This window comes from Pleurodeles waltl, chromosome 7, assembly GCF_031143425.1.
Source record: "Pleurodeles waltl isolate 20211129_DDA chromosome 7, aPleWal1.hap1.20221129, whole genome shotgun sequence".
NCBI lineage: Eukaryota > Metazoa > Chordata > Amphibia > Caudata > Salamandridae > Pleurodeles > Pleurodeles waltl.
This window is the reverse complement of record NC_090446.1, coordinates 752,462,598-752,486,407: the sequence shown is the minus strand read 5'-3', so window position 1 is coordinate 752,486,407 and position 23,810 is coordinate 752,462,598. Positions and strand designations below refer to the sequence as shown.

General features: G+C 44.1%; 1 protein-coding gene across 3 annotated transcripts in view; it reads left to right on the top strand.

Moving 5' to 3' along the window:
- The window catches only part of LOC138245547 (F-box/LRR-repeat protein 3-like), a 99,718-nt gene that overhangs the window by 5,738 nt on the left and 70,170 nt on the right, over positions 1–23,810 (top strand). For 2 of the 3 annotated variants that reach the window (XM_069199226.1, XM_069199227.1), the window contains exon 3: positions 9,902–9,997. The exons of the other annotated variant lie outside the window; for it this stretch is intronic. In XM_069199226.1, the coding sequence (XP_069055327.1) occupies positions 9,936–9,997 (62 nt within the window). In that variant the 5' untranslated portion in view covers positions 9,902–9,935. The remainder of the gene's footprint in view (positions 1–9,901; positions 9,998–23,810) is intronic. 3 annotated transcript variants of the gene reach the window in all.

The window sequence follows — 23,810 nt, the reverse complement described above, 5'->3', positions numbered from 1 at the left end:
GTGAAAAGCGCCCAGGCATCATAGTTAACACAGTGCTAGTTTATGTGTTTATATGTGAATCATTCCTCGAATACAAATAGCCTCAAAAAGTGAAAGAAACTTTGAGTTCCAACCTAACAAGTTTCTGCCCTAATCGACTTCTGCTCTATTTCTTCCAAAATCAACAACAAAAGGCAACTCATAACTTGAAATAAATGCACATTCTAAACATATAGGAAAAAACTTTTGAGTGCTCATACACTGACACACATCGTTGCCTTGATATGTACTTCCGGGTTTACAATAGTAGACCAGTTTTAATAATGAACAAACAATTCAGTGGGGCACATCAACAATCAATGTCTAAACTATTATATTATCAAAATGAGATGACATGAGAGAATCTAGTATGATCAAACTAAATTGCTAATTGATAAATCTTCCTTTTCTGAAATAAACAATAACTAACCAAAGAGAAAAACCATGTACTCATATAAAACTAACCAAACAGAAATGTCCATGCAAATAGAGAATTTTAATACAAAAGAATATATCATATTATACACATAGACATATAAACATATATACACAACATGTAGAAAAAGAATGAAAAGCCATCAGCCTACACATAAACATATAAACATATATACACAAAATGTAGAAAAAGAATGAAAAGCCATCAGCCGACACGTGTTTCGTCCTGACTGGACTTCTTCAAGGCTGAGAGAATCACAACATATAACAATCAATTATAACAAATATATATATACAATATATACAAATATTAAAATACATACACATCCAATATTTTATCCTTTCCCTTTCCAAAATACAAAAAACTGATAAATTCTTTGGTCAATTAAGTACACAAGCTCTTAAAAGTGCATATTATTTATACTATTTCTCTTGGTTTGAAGCTAAACAAGAAACTTCAGAGAAAAGGAAGAAAACCACCACCACAACCTCAGTGGTGAAGGGTTTATTTGAAGTATCCAACAATATATTTCCCATGTACCCAAGGATAGGTCTGTTGAAGCCACAGCGATAGTTAGCCATGCAACATGCAAGCCCAAGTGTAAATGAATTTCTTTTTCGTTGGCATTTGATCAATTTATGTCTACAATTTCTTTTCTTTCAAACGTAAACTACTTATAGCCCAGAATAACCCCTCATTGTGTAATGGTGAGGAAAGAGAGTCTAATAAAAATATACCTTTATTTGCTTCTATGTTCGTATAATCATATACCATTTATCATCCTCTATGAAGAAGGAGGGGGAACGTGATCATTTAGTTACTCCCATTTCACTTGGCAAAATTTAGGGAATGCCAATAAAGTGTACTGTAGTGCAATTACTGACCTGTTTTAATCATAATCAGTCACTTCCTTGCTGTCTTCAAAATGAATCTAAATTACAGGAACCGTAAACCTCATGTATTGAGGAACCAACTGTACACTTCCTTTGGAAAAGTCGGGGAGAGTGAGAGGAATTATATAGGAATTGAGGTCCTTTTAGGGAGGAAATTGGATTTATTGTAATTATTTGTATTTCAATTGGTTCCTTAATACATGAGATTTGCGAATTCAATGAAAAACGGAGCACTATTAGAATGCTGGCTCCATTACCAGGATAGTGTGGAGACATTGGTATAAAAGATGATCACATAGGAATTGAGTTCCTTTTAGGGAGGACATTGGATTTATTGTAATTATTTATATTTCAGTTGGTTCCTCAATACATGAGGTTTACGGTTCCTGTAATTTAGATTCATTTTGAAGACAGCAAGGAAGTGACTGATTATGATTAAAACAGGTCAGTAATTGCACTACAGTACACTTTATTGGCATTCCCTAAATTTTGCCAAGTGAAATGGGAGTAACTAAATTATCACGTTCCCCCTCCTTCTTCATAGAGGATGATAAATGGTATATGATTATACGGACATAGAAGCAAATAAAGGTATATTTTTATTAGACTCTCTTTCCTCACCATTACACAATGAGGGGTTATTCTGGGCTATAAGTAGTTTACGTTTGAAAGAAAAGAAATTGTAGACATAAATTGATCAAATGCCAACGAAAAAGAAATTAATTTACACTTGGGCTTGCATGTTGCATGGCTAACTATCGCTGTGGCTTCAACAGACCTATCCTTGGGTACATGGGAAATATATTGTTGGATACTTCAAATAAACACTTCACCACTGAGGTTGTGGTGGTGGTTTTCTTCCTTTTCTCTGAAGTTTCTTGTTTAGCTTCAAACCAAGAGAAATAGTATAAATAATATGCACTTTTAAGAGCTTGTGTACTTAATTGACCAAAGAATTTATCAGTTTTTTGTATTTTGGAAAGGGAAAGGATAAAATATTGGATGTGTATGTATTTTAATATTTGTATATATTGTATATATATATTTGTTATAATTGATTGTTATATGTTGTGATTCTCTCAGCCTTGAAGAAGTCCAGTCAGGACGAAACACGTGTCGGCTGATGGCTTTTCATTCTTTTTCTACATTTTGTGTATATATGTTTATATGTTTATGTGTAGGCTGATGGCTTTTCATTCTTTTTCTACATGTTGTGTATATATGTTTATATGTCTATGTGTATAATATGATATATTCTTTTGTATTAAAATTCTCTATTTGCATGGACATTTCTGTTTGGTCAGTTTTATATGAGTACATGGTTTTTCTCTTTGGTTAGTTATTGTTTATTTCAGAAAAGGAAGATTTATCAATTAGCAATTTAGTTTGATCATACTAGATTCTCTCATGTCATCTCATTTTGATAATATAATAGTTTAGACATTGATTGTTGATGTGCCCCACTGAATTGTTTGTTCACTATTTCTTCCAAAAACCTGCGACCAAAATACATTCTTCACTGATAAGAACAAACACTGACAAAGCTAGTTTTGGCTTTGTGAGTGCTTTATTTGTTTAGTCATGTTTTTTGCAAATTTATATTGTTGGGGAAACGGCCATACTCTTGTCCATCCAAAGAAAATGGTTAAAAGCAAAACTAGCAGTTTTGGTATTAAAAAAGCATACATTACCACAGTAATCCCTAGCACTAAAGGGAACTAATTTGTGTGTGGTTGTGTCATAACTCTCAGTGAATTTAGCCAGTGACTGAAATGGTCTGATCAATTTCCCCATGCTTAATGCTGTTGAGGGTGGAGGAAAAAATTAATGACACAATAACAGACCAATTGAAGAAGAGGGCTGGCTAAAAGCCTCTAATAGTCAGTTTAGTAGAGATAATTTAAAGAAAATCAAGAGGTCTTTGCTAAGGACAAGCATTAAAAAGTCTCATTTATATAAATCAGATTAGTGTGCACTCAGTATCTGGTCACAGTGTGTTCTATTTTGCACATTATAACACGGCCCTGGTTTCCTTTCACTTCGCACAAGCCTGCATCCCCTTCTTCCCACTTCCTATAGCTCACTACAAATGCAAAAAGCCTATAGCGATGACTAGACCAGTTCCTTCAAGTATGAATTTCTAGCATCAGCAGGGCAAGATTTTCTTACATACTCAAAGCATCCTGTAGACCATGGCTAGCTGCACAGCCAGCTTTCCATGTCACAAACAGGCACAGCTATGGGCGGTAGCGGTTTGGAGTTTCTTCACACTTGTGGACCCATGGCAGCAGCACAACAGCAGTGCAAGAAGCGTATCTCAAATACAGAGCAGCTTCGGTGCAGGCTGCTCAAAGGCAGTCTCTCAGCTGCCAGGGCCTACACCCTGAACGTTAATATTTGCTGGACCTTACTTGCCTGGTTTGTGTCATTACATAGATCCGCCCTCCCTGTGACTGATGAACGGGCAGAGTAGCTGAAGTCCTTCCTTTGGCTCCTCTCCATCCCCAATGAGTGAAGCAGAAGGGAAGTTGGACAACTCTTCATGAGTTTTGCATTTTGATTATGAAAGTCCAAAGAGTCCCTGGCATGGCCACCGCATTCCCAAACAGCACCAGGGAGAGTGAAATGAGTGCACTAGCGGGAGGCAGGGCAGGCAGAAGCCACAACAAAGGCTCAAGCATCCTTGATAACCTTTGGTCGAGCAGAGACTCTCGTCGGGCTTGAGCCTCTAGTGGCTAGAGGACCGACCAATGCCTAATTTTGCACGTGCCATTGATACCTTATTTCATAGTGAGTCCTGCGTTTTTGAGTCCCATCCAGTAATGATAATCGTCCAAACTGACCACTAGCCCTTTTTACCTCTTCTATCTCCATTGCAAAAAGTAATTCTTGCTTACCTAAGTCTACAAGACCAGCATCTTTGCACTTCAGTTAAGAAGTTGACGACATTTGCTGACTGTTGACACTTTAAACCTGCAAAGCAAAGGTACACCCATTGGTATTCTTTTGCACTGTGACAATCTATCTCACTGCCTTATCACCTTATGTCATTGATCTCTGCTATCTCTTATTGATGTGCCGTCAATTTGGGATCATTTTAACCAATGTGGCACGAGTCTGCTGTTAGTCCTCATTAAACATCTCACTACCCACACTTGACATTATTCTTCCTATCTGTCAACCACTGCCCTTCGCATAATCCCAACCTCCTATCTATTTTGCAGTGAGGCTGTTTCTTATAGCGTTGCAATGTATATGACCAATACAGTGCCGTATAAATAATATTATTAATCCTAAAATGCTGCTTCAGGAAAGAATACTAATGATAACAAGATTTTTAACAACAGCAGCAGCGATAATACTACTAATAAAATAATGTTATTAATAATAACAATAATAATAGCATAATTTCTAATTGCATAAGCCAATGCACGTATGTTTTATGTATGTTGTTATTATTTTTTATTTTTGTTATTATTATCTAATAATAACACCACATATAAATGGATACATACATACACACACACACACACATACAAACATACATACATGAATACACGCATACATACATATAGTATGTGTGGAATTAACACGCCTGAATCCCAGGCAGTTGTGAAGAAGTCATTAAGCAGATGAAATCACGCAACTGGCACATAAATGTCTGTTCCCTTAGCTATTGCTATTAGCCGTACAACATATATAAAAATTGCTGGCCACTCCTTCCATATCCCCGAATGATTTTTTTCTTGTCTCAGATGTTGTTCTCTCATAAACGTTCCGTTTTTATGCAACCATTTTCTGCCTGTCTTCAATTCTAGTTTGTTTGCATTCTCTGTAAATGTATTTATAGTTTGACCCAATTATGTTTGTGTTCCATCATTTCTATTCAAAGCCCCTTTCCCGCTGTTCACAGAACCTAGTTTGTCTGCTTCTCTTGTCTGCAGAGACACCCTTGTGGTGACCTGTGGTGCCTTCACCAACTGGGAAGCTCATCAATAAACTCTCCATGTGTAATATTAATACCTTGCCATTCATTTAACGCAACCGCATTGTTAGTTATTACTCTAACAAATTACAGATTCAGTTGAGACAAAATATTGTAAAAGAACAAACTTGCATTAGAAAAACTGCTATGCAATTCCACCACCTCTTAGTTATATGAGGACAGCATTGTTGGCAAACGATAATCCTAGAGTAGCTCACATTAGTATTGATCTGTGTAATTATCCCTTCATACCAGAGTTACGTACTAAAGAAATCACATTTTACTCTTTGTAGAAGAATGTTATAATACATGATTCTGCAATCCCTGTATAAAAAGGACACCTCTAATTTATTTATAATCTGCGACTTGTGACGCACATAGTCGTCGATTGTAAAGAAATGGCACTGAACTCAACTGTAAAAGCTTATTTCAGTGGCGTTCTGACATCACAGTGCCTGCTGCCAGAGGCATCAGCAGGGGAAAGCAGGTCAGGCCATGGAGCACAACTGTTTAAAGCAACGAGTACGAAATGTTGCTTTTCCTTCTTCTGCACTCTGTTTCTTGAACTCTGCAGTGCCAAGAGAAAGTAGATATTTCGGGCAACATGTTTAGGTTTTGCGCTACTTGAGAAAAGGGAGAATGTGTTTCCTGTTCCCCTGCAGGTCACAGGGGATTCAGGCTTTCTGTAGATGTAGTAAGTATTACCAGCCTGAAAGAAACCTGTGAATGAAAAGGAAAAACACAAGTACTAGGGGCCATATGTACGAAAGCTTTTTCCCATAGACACAGAATGGGTAAAATCCTTTCGTACATCTGGCCCTACATTGGTGCTTAACTTGTTAAAAAATATGTGCCAGAGCCCAGGCCAGGGGGTAACTGCAGCCTGCACCACCCCTTGCCCCTGCCAGCTCTGCCAATGACAATACCAACGCAACTACTAACCATCACTTCCCCCCAAGTGTAACAATTCAGACAATTCCGTGCCCCTAAAGCTATAAGAATGCCTTCAGAGGCAGGTGTTAGCATTGTAAGCTATATTGAATTAACAAACGAGTGTTGATGTGCTAGTCTCTAAATCAGACAAAGTGCACACCATGAAGCAGACTATCACAAGTCCCGGTGTTAACAATTAAGTGCAAATGCCGAGCACCTGAAACCACCAGCTCAAACTAAGGCCCATATTTATACTTTTTCAGCACCGCATTTGCGCCGCTTTGTATTTTGTAAGTTTGCGCTGCTTCTGCGTCAAAAAATGATGCAAATGCAGCGCTAAAAAAGTATAAATATGGCTTAAATACGGATTAGATTCCTAATTAGCTTAGATGACATATCCAATCTGAAATACCACAAACGAAAGCTAGAGCACCACTTCCCAACTTTTGCTCAAAACGTTTTTTAATGTACATGCTGATTAGCATATCTTAAATCTTTACTGTGTTATGGATTTATGCCTCAGACGCTAGAAAGCTGAGTTCGGGAGTGGATGTGGATTAACGGCCTGAGCTGTTAGAACTGGAGAACCAGACACGAGTCCTGGCGTCACCTAAACACCCTTTAATTCTGGGCAAGTCACTTAATCTCCGTGTGCCTATAAACACAAAATGACTTTAGGTAACCTGGTCTGATGCTCTTGAAAAGTGCTCTGATGCCTTTGAAGCAAGTTTGCGCTCTAATAAACTGCAAAAAAGTAAAATATTGAACACGCTGACCTGCAAGCAAATACTTTTCATTGCTTGTAGCCCACATTTAGCACATGGTTCAACCGCAGGCACTTCAACATTAAATAACAAATCTTCTAACACTAAATTTGTGTACACATTAAATAGATCTTTAAAGCACTAAGCTGCAGTTTTAGTGAATGCAATATGACTGGTCCAAGTGAAAAATATAGCATCTTGTGGTGCAACATTAACTGTTGTATTTCTGCTAGTGTACTGAGTCCCATGACTGTGAATGGTTCTCCTGAGGTGTATTGTGTACTCCTTACAGACACGGAGACAAAAGTTTTCTCGGTGTAAAGGGAATGGGTCGTCCTGACAGGGTGGCTGGTGAGGAGTTTTGTCCTTTCCTGACTACACTTCAAAGGACACTAGCTACAGCACACACAAAGACACCTGACACCAAGCCTGTGCTTGCTTTTGCCACCCTAGACAGTTTGGAACCAAACCCAGTAGAAGGGGAAGAACTGTCCAGATTCAGTTTGAGAGCAGGCCAAGGATTTCCCCTCAGACAAAGGCTAGCACAATGTGTAGATGTGGCACCTTTAGAACCTCTCAACAGAACACTGCTAGACATGTGGACGATTCAGAAGAAGGACTGCCCTGCTGTGTGAAGAAGGAAGTCTGGACTGGATCTGCTTGCCTTGAACCCAGGATTCCCAGAAGTAACTCCAATGGACAGTTGGCTCCTTTTTGAGCTGCAGACACAACAAGTTGCCAGAGGTCTGCTTGAAACTGTCCAGCTGACCAGCACCACCTGGACCTGTCAGAGCCCTGCTGCTGGCCTCTGCTGGAGTGATTCCTGATCCCCATGAGGTGCCTTCTGGGTTCTGGACTCTTGATTGGCATCAGAGTGTACTCCTCCTGTATTCCAGGTGAAAATCCTGAAGTTTGGCACTCTTTGCAACTGTGTCCAGGCTCTTCGCATTAGCAATGATCACCATGTCACCTGACAATGCGAAGTTCAGTTGTCAATCTGACCTTCGTGCCAAACATCGACTTCAGGTGCCTCCCACCAATGTGAAGCTCTGGCGATGACCTACATCTCATGCTGATAAGATCCTCCCCACAGCCTCCACTAATGTGAAGGTTCAGCTGAGACTCCTCACATGGACTTGAACACCGAGAAACTCTTCACCTGGACAAACCTGGTCCCTGTATCCGACCCACATTGCATCGTGGTGGGCTAGAACTTGTGACATTGACCTGGTACAGTGCAACCAGACGCCTGTGAGTGGTCTTTAGTGCTTTTTGGAGATGTTTCCACCTAATCATTTAAAAATTCAGAATTCTGATTCTACTTTTGGCTTTTTGTCATCTTGGTCTCATTATATTTATTAAATTGTATTCTATGTTTTAAATTGGTTTGGGATTTTTCTTGTGTTGTCACTTTATTACTATTTGAGTGTTGCAGAAAATACTTCACACATTGCCTCTGAGTTAAGCCTGCCTGGTTATGTGCCAAGCTACCAGAAGGTACGCACAGGTTTATTTAGCCACATTTGTGTTGCACCTTTACAAGGACTGTGTTTATGATTTCAGTGGGTGTCCACCCCTCTCAACTATTAGCACAATTTCTTACACTCACCCTAAATCTCATTCTACTACTATGATCTCCCTAATGACTTTCTACAGACTTTTCCATCCTCCACCTCTCCTTTACTCATCCCAAACCTCATCTAGCTACTATGATCTCCCAATTAACACTTCTGGATTCCTCCCTCCTCTATCCTTCCATTATTTTATTCAGTCCAACTAACAGACTCATATGTCCTCCACTCAAATTAATTCATACCTCCCTATACTAATGCTGTACTCATATTTCCCTGTACTGATCCACCACTATTCCTTTTGAGTTCTGGAGTACCATGCTACTGGCCGAAAAGCGCTTTGACACCTCGCCAGGGGTAGTATAATAAATATATAATAAATACAATTACATTTACATGCTTCCCTAATTATTGATATGTGTCAAATGGAAAAGATGCAACCATAGCACAGACATCGTGATGATGATCAATTACCTCAACAAGATAAAGTAGAAGGAATGGATAATTTACGCAATTGGTGACTGGGTTCAGGTGGAACCGAATAACAGGCACTGAATTCCCCTTGTCCTCAAGTGTGATTGAACCTTCTGTAGGCAGGAAAGTGCCCACATCATTCTAATTTGGTGTCGGAGACCAACTTGGGCAAATTCAACATGGTAGTGAGTTTCAGTCTGCCGCTGTAACCAAAGCACAAGTATTCTTTATCATAATATGGGCACATAAGGCATTGTGGGTGCCAGTCTTTTAGTTACAAAATCTATTGAGTCAAAATTCGTTATGTTCTTGTGGATGAGTCAATTTGTAAAATTAAAGAAAGGTCATAGCCCAATAAAAATCTTTTAAAACTAATTCAAGACAGGAAGCAAAGTATAAAAAATATATTTTCAATTTGATGGCAATAATGAGACTGAAGTTCACTGACTGAAATTAACCATGTGAGAACGTTTTGACATAGAGGTTCACTAAATTTTTAATCTGACATTTCACGAACAAATGAGGTGAAGTTATGTAAATGGAAATCTGGTTTATATATGTTATGCCTTTAACTCGTTAACTAACATATTTTGCCAACATTTTGAGTGAACAGCAAAGGAAAGCAAAGATGTTTCACTCGCTGGTGGAGCATATTGTGGATATTTTACTTTTTATAAGCTAAACCTCATGAGGTAGCTGTTAATTTCTTCCAGATTAGAACCCGTATACTGATTATGGATATTATCTTACATTTTAACAAAAATCAGAATTAGTTTAAATTCTATATATTCTGATTGGCTTGTTTTCTCGGTATTTTACTGAGATAGGAATTGAAAGTGGACGGTTGCTGGTGAATGCTCCATGGCAGCGGCTACCCCAATCTATTCATCTAATGCGAACTTTAACCTGGAAGCATTCTTTAGGTAAGAAAATGAGTTCACTAGAAATCTGCTATGACCCCATCATCCCAACTGAACAAGTATGTATGAAAACTGTTTCTTTAAATAATATGCCATATCTTTTCCATATTTTCATTTAATATATATATGTCTAAGTTTAAATAATTTCATATTGTATTTTCGTTCAAACATCTCTTGTCATTTATGTGTTTATTTTCTTTAAGGAGGTGAAAATTAATTTATTCTGTGCATTGTCTTCTGAAGTGGTCCCATGCTCAACATAACTTGAATTTTGTCATAGAGTTAACAACTTTGAGAATTTATGTCATCAATTGTTGAAGAGTAAACCATGGGAATATATCAGCACATGCATAAAATCATATTTCAATTAAAGTATAGAATTTGTTTTTAGTTCAGTTTTTAAGTGGGGTGGGGTGGGGTAGATTGGAGTGGGGTGGATTGTGGAAGATTGGGGTGAAGTGAGTTAGATCAGAGTGAGTGGGATAGATTGGAGTGGCGTAAGGTAGACAAGGGTAGATTGGAGTTGGGTACCCCACTCCACTCAATTTATCTCTATCTACCCCAATGCACTCCAATCTGCCCCACTCCACTCTCCCCACTCTGCTCCAACCACCCTGTTCCATTCCAATCTACTCCACCCACTCTAATTTACCCCAATGTATGCCACTCCACTCCATTCTACCCCACTTCAATCCACTCTCCCCCACTTCAGCCTACCAGACTCCACTCTAATCTACCCCAATCTACTCCAATCCACCCAATCCACTCCACTCCAGTCTTCCCAAATCTACCCCACTCTACTTCATTACAATCTACCCCACTCTACCAACTCCACTCTAATCTACCCCTCTCCACTCCAGTCTACCCAATCTACTCCACTATACTCTACCACTATCTAACCCACTCAAATCTACTCCACTTAATTTACCCCATTCTATCCCACTTCACTCCAATCTATCCCACTCTGCTCCAATCTACTGTACTGCACTCTACCCGAGTCTATTTCACTACAGTCTACTTAACTCCAATCCACTCCAATTTACCCTACTCCATTCCACTACCATCTACCCTACTCCACTCAGTTTGCCCCATTCTACTCCACTCCATACTACCCCACTCCTCTCTACTCAATCTACCCCACTCCACTCCAGTCTACACCACTCCTCTCCAGTCTACCCCACTCCAGTCCACTCAGTCTACCACAATCTACCTCACTTCAATCTACCTCACTCCACACTAACCTATCCCACTCTACTGCAGTCTACACCAACCCACCCTCTCCAGTCCATCCAAATACACCCCACTTCATCTCAGTCTAACCTATTCCACTCTACCCAGCTCCATTTCACCCCAAACTACCGCACCGTGCTCCATACTTACCCAGTTTACCTGATGCCACTCCAATCTACCCCACTCTGCCCCAATGTCCTCTAATCCAATCTATGCCACTCCAATCTGCCCTACTTCAATCTACCCCACTCTATTCTAATATACCCTACTCCACTCCAGTCTCATGTACCCCACTCCACTCAACTCCAATCCACCCCTATCTACAACACTCCAATCTACCTCACTTCACTGCAATCTATCCCACTCAGCTCCAATCTACCCCAGTCTACTCCACCTCAATCCACCCAATCTACTCCACTCTACCCTAGTCTATCCCACTCCACTCTACCCTACTCCAATCTACCCCAATCCACCACTCTCCCACACTCTACCCATACCACTCCAACCTACCCAACTCCAATCTACCCTCGTCTACCTTATGCCACTCTGATCTAACTCACTTCACCCCAATCTTCCACAATCCACCCCACTCCAATCTACCCCACCCCACCCCACTTAAATCTACCCTACTCATTCTACCCCAATTCCACAGCATGCTAACAATCCACCCAACCACAGTCTACCCCACTCCACTCCATGCTGTGGAATGGTGTAGAATGGGGAAGATTGGAGTGGGGTTTAGTACACTGGAATGGAATGGAGTAGATTGGAGTGGAGTGGGACTGATTGGGGTAAAGTAGAATTGAGTGGGTTAGATTGGGGTATGGCAGAGTGAAGTGAGGTAGATTGGAGTGGATTGGGATGGATTGCGGTAGATTGAGTAGGGTAGATTTAAGTGGGGTGGGGTGGGGTGGGGTAGATTGGAGTGGGGTGGATTGTGGTAGATTGGGGTAAAGTGAGTTAGATCAGAGTGAGTGGGATAGTTTGAAGTGGCGTAAGGTATACGAGGGTAGATTGGAGTTGGGTACCCCACTCCACTCAATTTATCTCTATCTACCCCACTGCACTCCAATCCGCCCCACTCCACTCTCCCCACTCTGCTCCAACCACCCTGTTCCATTCCACTCTACTCCACCCAACTCTAATTTACCCCAATGTATGCAACTCCACTCCAGTCTACCCCACTTCACTTCACTCTCCCCCACTTCAGTCTACCAGACTCCACTCTAATCTACCCCAGTCTACTCCAATCCACCCAATCCACTCCACTCCAGTCTTCCCAAATCTACCCCACTCTACTTCATTACAATCTACCCCACTCTACCAACTCCACTCCAATCTACCCCTCTCCACTCCAGTTTACCCAATCTACTCCACTCTACTCTACCCCTATCTAACCCACTCAAATCTACTCCACTTAATTTACCCCATTCTATCTGTTGGAAAATGGGTTACTGGTAGGGCAGGTAGGTACCTACACCTAGCAACAAGCCACAAACCTCCACAAAAGTACAGTTAGGTCTCAGTAAATTAATCCCAGCTCTACCCTTGGTAGCTTGGCATCGAGCGTCAAGGCTTAACTTAGGAGACAAAGTGTAAAGCATTCAAATATCACAAAACAGTAATTAAATAAAACACAGGAAACAGTTTAAAAATCCAAAACCAATTTATAAAAATAGCTTATATTTTTATCTTTAAAATGACACAAAAACGATTAAAATCGGTTCAGGGGAACCGGAGATATGAATTTTTAAAGTATTATTATTTTCTAGCGCTTAGAAACAAAAAGCGCCAATCGGGTCATCTGGTTGCACCAGGACCGGGACAAAGTCAAACTTTCAGGCCGACCGCGATGGAGCCCTGCTCGGCTACAGGTCGCGGGAAGCCTCGGTTAAAAAGTTACCTTCTGACTTAGTCTTTATTTTGAAGTTTTTCTTCACCGGGACGAACCTGCCAGTTGGATCCGACCTCCTGGAGCCCTTGTCCGGATACGCGAAGTCGGTTTCCTCGGTGGTGATTTTTACCTTCGGACTTAGTCGTTTTTTCGAGATGAAAATCCTTCGACCGGGGTAAACCTGGATCTTGATCCGACGTCCGTGGAGCCCTTCTCGGATACGATGGCTGGAAGGTCCCGGTCAACTTTTTACGTTCGGACTTAGTCTCTTTTTCGGATGTTTTTCTTTACCGGGACGAACCACGAAGTCAGGCCGGGTCGCGGTTGAGGCAAGCCGGCTAGAATTTCCGCGTCGGGTCGGTCACTTTATGGAGCTTTTTAAAAAAAATTCTCCAATCTTTTCCAAACTTCTGGGGCTTCACCCAGATGTTCTTTTAAGGTTCTTTTGGGGTCCACAGCTCACCCCAAGGGTCCAGAAGTTCTGTGATGGTCCTTGGGAAGTGCGGACTTCAACTCCCAGAGTGCACCTGGCGCAAACTCCTTTTTGGCCACTGGGCAGTGGTCAGCTGGTCACTTTTTCAGGAGTTGGTGCAGGGGACTCTGGTTAGCAATTTTTCACCTGTAGCAAACAGGGAGTCCCTCCTTGAACCAGTGGAAGCCAGGCAAAGTCCTTCTTGTGGTGAAGCCCAAGTGTGCAGCTGGTGCAGTCTTTCTGAGTGCAGGGTCCAGGTGCAGGCCAGGGGTCCAGCAGGGCAGTCCTTCTTCTCCTTGTAGTTCTTTCTTCTTGAAATTTGGTGGGGATCTGAGGCGTGGGTGCAGGTCTGCCAGTTTTATCCTTGCTCCTGGGTGAAAAGCAGGGGGGCCCTGGTCCTCCAATCAGGGACAGGGTCGTCCCCCTGTGATGACCACTTCCTGGGAAGTGTGGCAAAAATCCATCCCAGAAGGCAATAGTCTCTAAAAATCCAAAATGGATGAATCTGATTTTTGGAGGAGAGATCTGGCTGAGCCCACCCACTGGTGTGGCTAAAAATCATAAACACACCCCTCTCCTGCCCTCTCCTAATCTAATCAAGGGGGCACCTAGCTGTCTGGGGTTGCAGGATGTGGGGGTGTTGCTGGGTGCTCCAGATGTCCTTCTCTGCCTTTGAAGACCAGTTTGGCAGCCCTCCCCCTTCCTGCTTCCCCATCTGCTGAGGGGAGATTCTCTCCCCCAAGCACATTCCTTTGTGTAAAGCCAGGCCACTTCACACCTCATAAAAGTGTCCTGGCAGAAGCTGCTGCAGGCTGGCCAATCAGAGCACAGCAGCAAAAACAATGCAGAGCTGAAATTGGCAACTTTTTAGGTAAAGTCTAAACTTTTTACCTGCACTAGTTATATTAAATCCAACAACTGGAAGTTGTGGGATTTATTATAACAATCAATTTGATACCAAATTCTTGGTATGTAACATTTAAGGAGACTTTAAAATTAAAAATAAAGTCTGCCCATTCTAGCCTATGAAGGCCATTTACTTCAATGAGGGAAAAACGAATTTGGCTGTTTTTACCTCACCAGGGCTTATAAATCTATTTTTATAAAGTCCCTGCTTATAGTTACATGGCACCCAGCCCTAGGGGCACATAGGGCACACCTTAGGGGTGACTTATATGTAAAAATAAGGTAGTTTAAAACTTTGGAAGTACCTTTAATTCCAAAGTCGAATTTGCATATGACTTTAATTTAAAAGCAGCCAGCAAGGCAGGCTTGCTTTTAAAATGACACTGGGCACCTCAGCAATGCACCTAGGTGTGCACCACCTATGCTGTGGTCCCTAAACCTACATGCCCTACCATATACTAGGGACTTATAGGTAGGTTAACTTAGCCAATTATAATTAGCCTAATTTGCATATCCATTTTACACAGAGCACTGGCCCTGGGACTGGTAAGCAGTACCCAGGGCACAGCCAAGAGTCAGTAACCACCAGTACCTATCCAGAAAGAGTGGGGGTGATCAGGCAAAAAAAAGGACTTTCCTACACTGCCCCCCCCCAGATGAAAGGTGATGGGTACTAACCTACACCCTGGTAGTCCTCATCAGCTAAGTGGAAAAACCTGGAAAGGCCATCTGCATTGGCATGAGCAGTCCCAGGTCTGTGCTCCACTGTGAAGTCCATCCCCTGTAGGGAAATGGACCACCTTAACAGTTTTGGGTTCTCCCCCCTCATCTGCATCAACCATCTGAGAGGTCTGTGGTCAGTTTGTACACGGAAGTGAGTGCCAAACAAGTAAGGCCTCAACTTCTTCAGGGACCAAACCACAGCAAAGGCCTCCCTCTCAATGGCACTCCATTTCTTCTCTCTGGGGAGTAGTCGCCTGCTGATGAAGGCAACTGGGTGATCATGGCCCTCTTCATTAACTTGTGCTAACACTGCCCCAATCCCTTCCTCTGAAGCATCTGTTTGCACTACAAACTCCTTGCTATAGTCAGGGGCCAGTAACACTGGTGCTGAACACATAGCCTGTTTTAGGGTGTCAAAAGCTTTTTGACACTCTGGGGTCCAAATGACCTTCTTGGGTTGTTTCTTGGAGGTAAGCTCAGTCAGAGGGGCCACTATGGTCCCAAAATTCTGAACAAACCTCCTGTAATACCCAGTCAGGCCAAGAAAGGCCCTGACCTGAGTCTGGGTTTTTGGAGCCTCCCAATCCAGGATAGTCTGGATCTTGGGCTGGAGAGGTTGTACATGGCCTCCACCAACAAGGTGGCCCAGGTACACAACAGAACTTTGCCCTATCTGGCACTTGCTTGCCTTGATAGTCAGGCCTGCTTGAAGCAGGGCCTGAAGCACTTCCTTCAGGTGGACCAGGTGGTCCCTCCAGGTGGAACTAAATACAGCTATATCATCCAGATAAGCTGCACTAAAAGATTCCAACCCAGATAGGACTCTATTCACCAACCGTTGGAAGGTGGCAGGAGCATTTTTCATCCCAAAGGGCATCACCTTGAACTGAAAGTGGCCCTCTGGTGTGGAAAATGCTGACCTCTCCTTAGCTCTTGGACTTAAGGCAATCTGCCAATATCCTGAGGTCAGATCAAATGTGCTCAGGAATTTGGCAGCCCCCAACCTGTCAATGAGCTCATCAGCTCTAGGTATGGGGTGAGCATCAGTCCTAGTGACTGCATTTAGACCTCTGTAGTCCACACAGAATCTTAATTCTTTCTTCCCACCTTGGGGACTAGCTTTGGGCACCAGTACCACTGGACTGGACCAAGGACTATCAGAGTGCTCAATTACCTTCAGATCCAACATCTTAGCCACTTCAGCTTTGATGTTGGCCTTGACCTGGTCAGACAGCCTGTACAGCTTGTTCTTGACAGGCAAGCTGTCACCAGTGTCAACATCATGGACACACCAATTGGTGAGTCCAGGGGTCAGGGAGAACAGACTAGCAAACTGTCCCAAGACTTGCTTACAGTCTTGTTGTTGCTGATCTGTCAGTTTGGGAGAGAGTACCACTCCCTCCACTGACCCATCTTTTTCTTTTGAGGACAGGAGGTCTGGCAGAGGTTCACCCTCCTCCTCCTTCCCTTCATCAGTGACCATCAGCATGGTCATGTCTGCCCTGTCCTGGTGGGGTTTCATCCTATTAACATGCAGGATCCTGTGAGGATTCCTGGGGGTGCCAAGGTCCACCAAGTAGGTGACCTCACCTTTTTTCTCTAGGATTGGATAGGGCCCAGTCCATTTGGCCTGTAGTGCCCTAGGAGCCATGGGCTCCAAAACCCACACCAGCTGTCCTGGGTGATACTCAGGCATGGTAGCCTTCTGATCATGCCAGAGCTTCATGAGCTCCTGACTGGCCTCCAGGTTCCTGCTTGCCTTCTTCATATACTCAGCCATGCGAGACCGCAGGCCTAGTACATAATCCAGCACATTCTCCTTGGCTTCCTTGAGAGGCTTTTCCCAAGACTCTCTCACCAAGCACAATGGGCCTCTTACAGGGTGCCCAAACAGTAACTCAAAGGGGCTGAATCCAACCCCCTTCTGTGGCACCTCCCTGTAGGCAAACAGCAGGCATGGGAGGAGGACATCCCATCTCCTCCTGAGTTTGTCAGACAAACCCATGATCATGCCCTTCAGGGTCTTATTGAATCTTTCCACCAGACCATTGGTCTGTGGATGGTAGGGTGTGCTGAACTTATAAGTAACACCACACTCCTCCCACATGGCTTTCAGATAGGCTGACATAAAGTTTGTGCCCCTATCTGAGACCACCTCCTTTGGGAATCCCACTCTGGTGAACACACCAAGTAGGGCCCTAGCCACTGTGGGTGCAGTGATTGTCCGGAGGGGTATTGCCTCAGGGTACCTGGTGGCATGGTCCACTACCACCACAATGTACCTGTTACCTGAAGCAGTTGGTGGGTCTAGGGGACCAACAATGTCAATCCCCACCCTCTCAAAGGGAGTCCCAACCACTGGCAGTGGAATTAAGGGAGCCTTTGGCTTGCCCCCTGTCTTGCCACTGGCTTGACAGGTGACACAGGAGCTGCAAAACTCCCTGACTTTTTCTGACATTTCTGGCCAAAAAAAATGGTTGACCAGCCTGTTCCAGGTCTTGGTCTGTCCCAAATGACCAGCTAAGGGGATATCATGGCTTAAGGTAAGGAGGAATTCTCTATACTTTTGGGGGACCACTACTCTCCTAGTAGCCCCTTCTTTGAGGGTCCTAGCCTCAGTGTAGAGAACTCCATCCTCCCAGTAAACCTTGTGGGTACCACTGGTATCCCCTTGTTCTTGCCTGGCAGCAGTCTGCCTCAGGCCCTCAAGAGTGGGACACTCTCTTTGTCCCTGGCACAAATCTTCTCTGGTGGGCCCACCTGCCCCTTGCAGTTCTGCCAAGTCAGGCAGAGTTTGCAGGGAAGGTGTCCCTCCTTCAGAGTTCAGATCCTCCCCCTCAGGGTTGGATTCTTCCTGACCCTCTGTACTTGTTGGGGCTGGCAAGCCAGACCCAGTGCCCTTTCTCTTCTTCTTGGAGGCTTGGCCCATTGTTCCAGGGTCCAAGTGTCCAGCATTTCCCTGTTGTGCTGCCTGTGACCTGGTCACAGCACACACCCATTCAGGGAGATCCAGCATCTTTGCATGGACCCTTCTCTCCACTTCTGACCATTCAGATGCTTCAAGATCATTTCCCAGCAGACACTCTACTGGGAGGGCAGGAGCTACAGCTACTTTTTTAGGGCCAGTCACACCTCCCCATTCCAGACTCACCATAGCCATGGGATGGAGTTTGGTTCTGGTATCTGCATAAGTCACCTGGTGGAAGACACCAGGTAAGACCTGCTCTGGAGAAACCAGCTTTTCTGCAACCATTGTCACACTGGCTCCTGTATCTCTCAGAGCTTCCACTTCAGTCCCATTGACTTTAGGCCTCTGCCTATACCTCTGCATGATGGGAGGTAAGGTGGCCATAGTTGCAATGTCCACCCCACCCACGGATACTAAGGTGACTTCAGTGTACCCTGATTCCACCCCTGGGCCAACTTCCACCCCCAACCCTACACTAGCAATCCCCTGGGATTGCCCACCAGTGGGGGGCTTCTTGGTGCAGATAGCATCTCCTCTTTTATGTCCTGGCTGATAACAGTCAAAACACTTGCCGGCCTTAGCAAGCTCCTGAAACCTTCCTGCTTTAGCAGGATCAAAATTCTTCCCCTGATACCCTTTCCCTTTAGAAGTGAATTGGCTCGGGGCTCCCCCTCCCTGAGAAGTTTTTGGGGACTCTTGTGAGGACTCTTTGGGTTTTTTGTCATCTTTCCCCTGGTTCTTCCCCTGAGAAGAACCATGTCCTCCCTTTTTCTGATCACCCCCTGGGGGTCTCTGGTTAACCCTAGTTCTTAACCAGTCATCTGCTGCCTCCCCCAGCTCTCTGGGGTTGGTCATCCTAGAGTCTACTAGATACTGGCGGAGCCTCTCTTGGACACAATTAGTTAGAAGGTGCTCCCTCATAATCAAATTGTACAGCCCCTCAAAGGTACTTACCCTGTTGCCCTGTATCCAGCCCTCCAGTGCTTTCACTGAAATGTCCACAAAGTCCACCCAGGACTGGGTGCTTGTCTTTTGGGTGTCCCTAAACTTAAGCCTATACTGCTCTGGGGTTAGACCAAACTTTTTAGTCAAGCATCTCTTCATACTGGGGTATGAGTCTGCATCCTCCCCACTCATGGTTAGGAGCCTATCCCTCCCAGAGTTGGGAACTAACTCCCAAAGGAGTGAACCCCAGTACTGAGGCTTGACTTTCCTCATCTGGAGGGCCCTCTCAAAGGCCCCCAGCCACTTATCGATGTCATCCCCCTCTACCTAGGCAGGAACCACCCCTTTGGGTAATCTGGGGGCAAAACCCCCACCCAGGGACACCTCAGTTTCTTTCTCGCTGCTTCCATCTTTTTTTTCTTTGCTTGCCCACTTCTTTTTTTCTAGGGCAAGCTTATCTGCCTCCAAAGCTATGTAGGCTAGCTGGGCTTCCAGCTCTCTCTCCCTGATGGAGGGGTTCTCTCCTCCTGAAAGGACCCTCTTCCTACCACTAGCTTTGGGTCTGCCCCTAGTGACTGTGTCCAGTGAGGACCGTTCCTCCTCTTCCTCACTTGGGGTTTGATGCCTTTCCTCCCCTGAATGGTTAGAGTTAGCATCATCTTCTTTTGGTTCCTCCTCTGGAGCTTCCTCTGTCTCTACCTCTTGGGCCTCAGCCCATGCTGTCAGGGATTTAATCAGGATTTCCTTCCTGAGATTAGTGGTTGCAGGCAACCCCCTCTCAATACACAACCCCCTAAGCTGGACTACTGTCAGTGTGGGTAGGCTAGCCAGATCAAGCTCCATGGTTCCCTAGTTTTGTGTCAACAAAAGCTTTTTGCAAAAATTGGAAACAAGAATTTAGAAAAATTACAAAAATTCAATAATTGAAATTAATCCAAATTAATTTAAAAAAAATTAAAATTAAAAATTAAAAACAATTTTTGCACTAGGACAATTTAAAGGATTTTTAATTTGTTTTATCTAAAACTGTAACGTGATATTGAACACAAGTACAGGATCCCGTCGCTGCTTCCAATTATGTTGGAAAATGGGTTACTGGTAGGGCAGGTAGGTACCTACACCTAGCAACAAGCCACAAACCTCCACAAAAGTACAGTTAGGTCTCAGTAAATTAATCCCAGCTCTACCCTTGGTAGCTTGGCATCGAGCGTCAAGGCTTAACTTAGGAGACAAAGTGTAAAGCATTCAAATATCACAAAACAGTAATTAAATAAAACACAGGAAACAGTTTAAAAATCCAAAACCAATTTATAAAAATAGCTTATATTTTTATCTTTAAAATGACACAAAAACGATTAAAATCGGTTCAGGGGAACCGGAGATATGAATTTTTAAAGTATTATTATTTTCTAGCGCTTAGAAACAAAAAGCGCCAATCGGGTCATCTGGTTGCACCAGGACCGGGACAAAGTCAAACTTTCAGGCCGACCGCGATGGAGCCCTGCTCGGCTACAGGTCGCGGGAAGCCTCGGTTAAAAAGTTACCTTCTGACTTAGTCTTTATTTTGAAGTTTTTCTTCACCGGGACGAACCTGCCAGTTGGATCCGACCTCCTGGAGCCCTTGTCCGGATACGCGAAGTCGGTTTCCTCGGTGGTGATTTTTACCTTCGGACTTAGTCGTTTTTTCGAGATGAAAATCCTTCGACCGGGGTAAACCTGGATCTTGATCCGACGTCCGTGGAGCCCTTCTCGGATACGATGGCTGGAAGGTCCCGGTCAACTTTTTACGTTCGGACTTAGTCTCTTTTTCGGATGTTTTTCTTTACCGGGACGAACCACGAAGTCAGGCCGGGTCGCGGTTGAGGCAAGCCGGCTAGAATTTCCGCGTCGGGTCGGTCACTTTATGGAGCTTTTTAAAAAAAATTCTCCAATCTTTTCCAAACTTCTGGGGCTTCACCCAGATGTTCTTTTAAGGTTCTTTTGGGGTCCACAGCTCACCCCAAGGGTCCAGAAGTTCTGTGATGGTCCTTGGGAAGTGCGGACTTCAACTCCCAGAGTGCACCTGGCGCAAACTCCTTTTTGGCCACTGGGCAGTGGTCAGCTGGTCACTTTTTCAGGAGTTGGTGCAGGGGACTCTGGTTAGCAATTTTTCACCTGTAGCAAACAGGGAGTCCCTCCTTGAACCAGTGGAAGCCAGGCAAAGTCCTTCTTGTGGTGAAGCCCAAGTGTGCAGCTGGTGCAGTCTTTCTGAGTGCAGGGTCCAGGTGCAGGCCAGGGGTCCAGCAGGGCAGTCCTTCTTCTCCTTGTAGTTCTTTCTTCTTGAAATTTGGTGGGGATCTGAGGCGTGGGTGCAGGTCTGCCAGTTTTATCCTTGCTCCTGGGTGAAAAGCAGGGGGGCCCTGGTCCTCCAATCAGGGACAGGGTCGTCCCCCTGTGATGACCACTTCCTGGGAAGTGTGGCAAAAATCCATCCCAGAAGGCAATAGTCTCTAAAAATCCAAAATGGATGAATCTGATTTTTGGAGGAGAGATCTGGCTGAGCCCACCCACTGGTGTGGCTAAAAATCATAAACACACCCCTCTCCTGCCCTCTCCTAATCTAATCAAGGGGGCACCTAGCTGTCTGGGGTTGCAGGATGTGGGGGTGTTGCTGGGTGCTCCAGATGTCCTTCTCTGCCTTTGAAGACCAGTTTGGCAGCCCTCCCCCTTCCTGCTTCCCCATCTGCTGAGGGGAGATTCTCTCCCCCAAGCACATTCCTTTGTGTAAAGCCAGGCCACTTCACACCTCATAAAAGTGTCCTGGCAGAAGCTGCTGCAGGCTGGCCAATCAGAGCACAGCAGCAAAAACAATGCAGAGCTGAAATTGGCAACTTTTTAGGTAAAGTCTAAACTTTTTACCTGCACTAGTTATATTAAATCCAACAACTGGAAGTTGTGGGATTTATTATAACAATCAATTTGATACCAAATTCTTGGTATGTAACATTTAAGGAGACTTTAAAATTAAAAATAAAGTCTGCCCATTCTAGCCTATGAAGGCCATTTACTTCAATGAGGGAAAAACGAATTTGGCTGTTTTTACCTCACCAGGGCTTATAAATCTATTTTTATAAAGTCCCTGCTTATAGTTACATGGCACCCAGCCCTAGGGGCACATAGGGCACACCTTAGGGGTGACTTATATGTAAAAATAAGGTAGTTTAAAACTTTGGAAGTACCTTTAATTCCAAAGTCGAATTTGCATATGACTTTAATTTAAAAGCAGCCAGCAAGGCAGGCTTGCTTTTAAAATGACACTGGGCACCTCAGCAATGCACCTAGGTGTGCACCACCTATGCTGTGGTCCCTAAACCTACATGCCCTACCATATACTAGGGACTTATAGGTAGGTTAACTTAGCCAATTATAATTAGCCTAATTTGCATATCCATTTTACACAGAGCACTGGCCCTGGGACTGGTAAGCAGTACCCAGGGCACAGCCAAGAGTCAGTAACCACCAGTACCTATCCAGAAAGAGTGGGGGTGATCAGGCAAAAAAAAGGACTTTCCTACACTATCCCACTTCACTCCAATCTATCCCACTCTACTCCAATCTACCGTACTGCACTCTACCCGAGTCTATTTCACTACAGTCTTCTTAACTCCAGTCCACTCCAGTTTACCCTACTCCATTCCACTACCATCTACCCTACTCCACTCAGTTTGCCCCAGTCTACTCCACTCCATACTACCCCACTCCTCTCTACTCAATCTACCCCACTCCACTCCAGTCTACACCACTCCTCTCCAGTCTGCCCCACTCCAGTCCACTCAGTCTACCACAAACTACCTCACTTCAACCTACCTCACTCCACATCAATCTATCCCACTCCACTCCAGTCTACCCCAATCCATCCTCCCCAATCTATCACAATCCACCCTACTCCACCTCATTGTAACCCACTCCAATCTATCCAACTCCTCTTCACTCCAATTAACCCTACTCCAGTACACCCAATCTACCCCACTCTGCCCTGACCTACCAGAGTCTACCTGGCTCAACTCCAATCTACCCCACTCCGAACCAATCTATCCCACTCTAATATACCCCACTCCAATCTACCCTACTGCAACCTGCCCCACACCACTCCAATCTCCACTCCACTCCAATCTACCTCACTCCACTTAATTCCTATCTACCCAATTTACAACACCCCAATCTACCTCACTCCAAATCAATGTATCCATCGACTCCAATCTACCTCACTGCAATCCACCAATTCTACTCCCCTCTACCCCACTTCACTCCAACCTACCCAATCTACCTCACTCCACGCACCCCAGTTCACCCCAGTTCACACTTCCACAATGTACCCCATTCCACTCAAACCTACCCAACTCTAATGTACCCTATTCTACCCCAGTCCACTCCAATCTATCCCACTCCACTCCAATCTAACCCACTTCACACAAATCAACCTCACTCGAATCTACCCTACCCCACCCTAACCCCCACCCCAATCAATCCCACTCCAATCTACCCTATCTCACTTCAATCAACCCCCACCAATCTACCCCAATCCACCCCATTCCACTGTATACCAATCTAACCCACTCCATTCTACCCTACCCCAACCCACTCTACTCCACTCCACTCTGCCCCACTTCATCCCAATCTACTCCACCCCACTCAAATC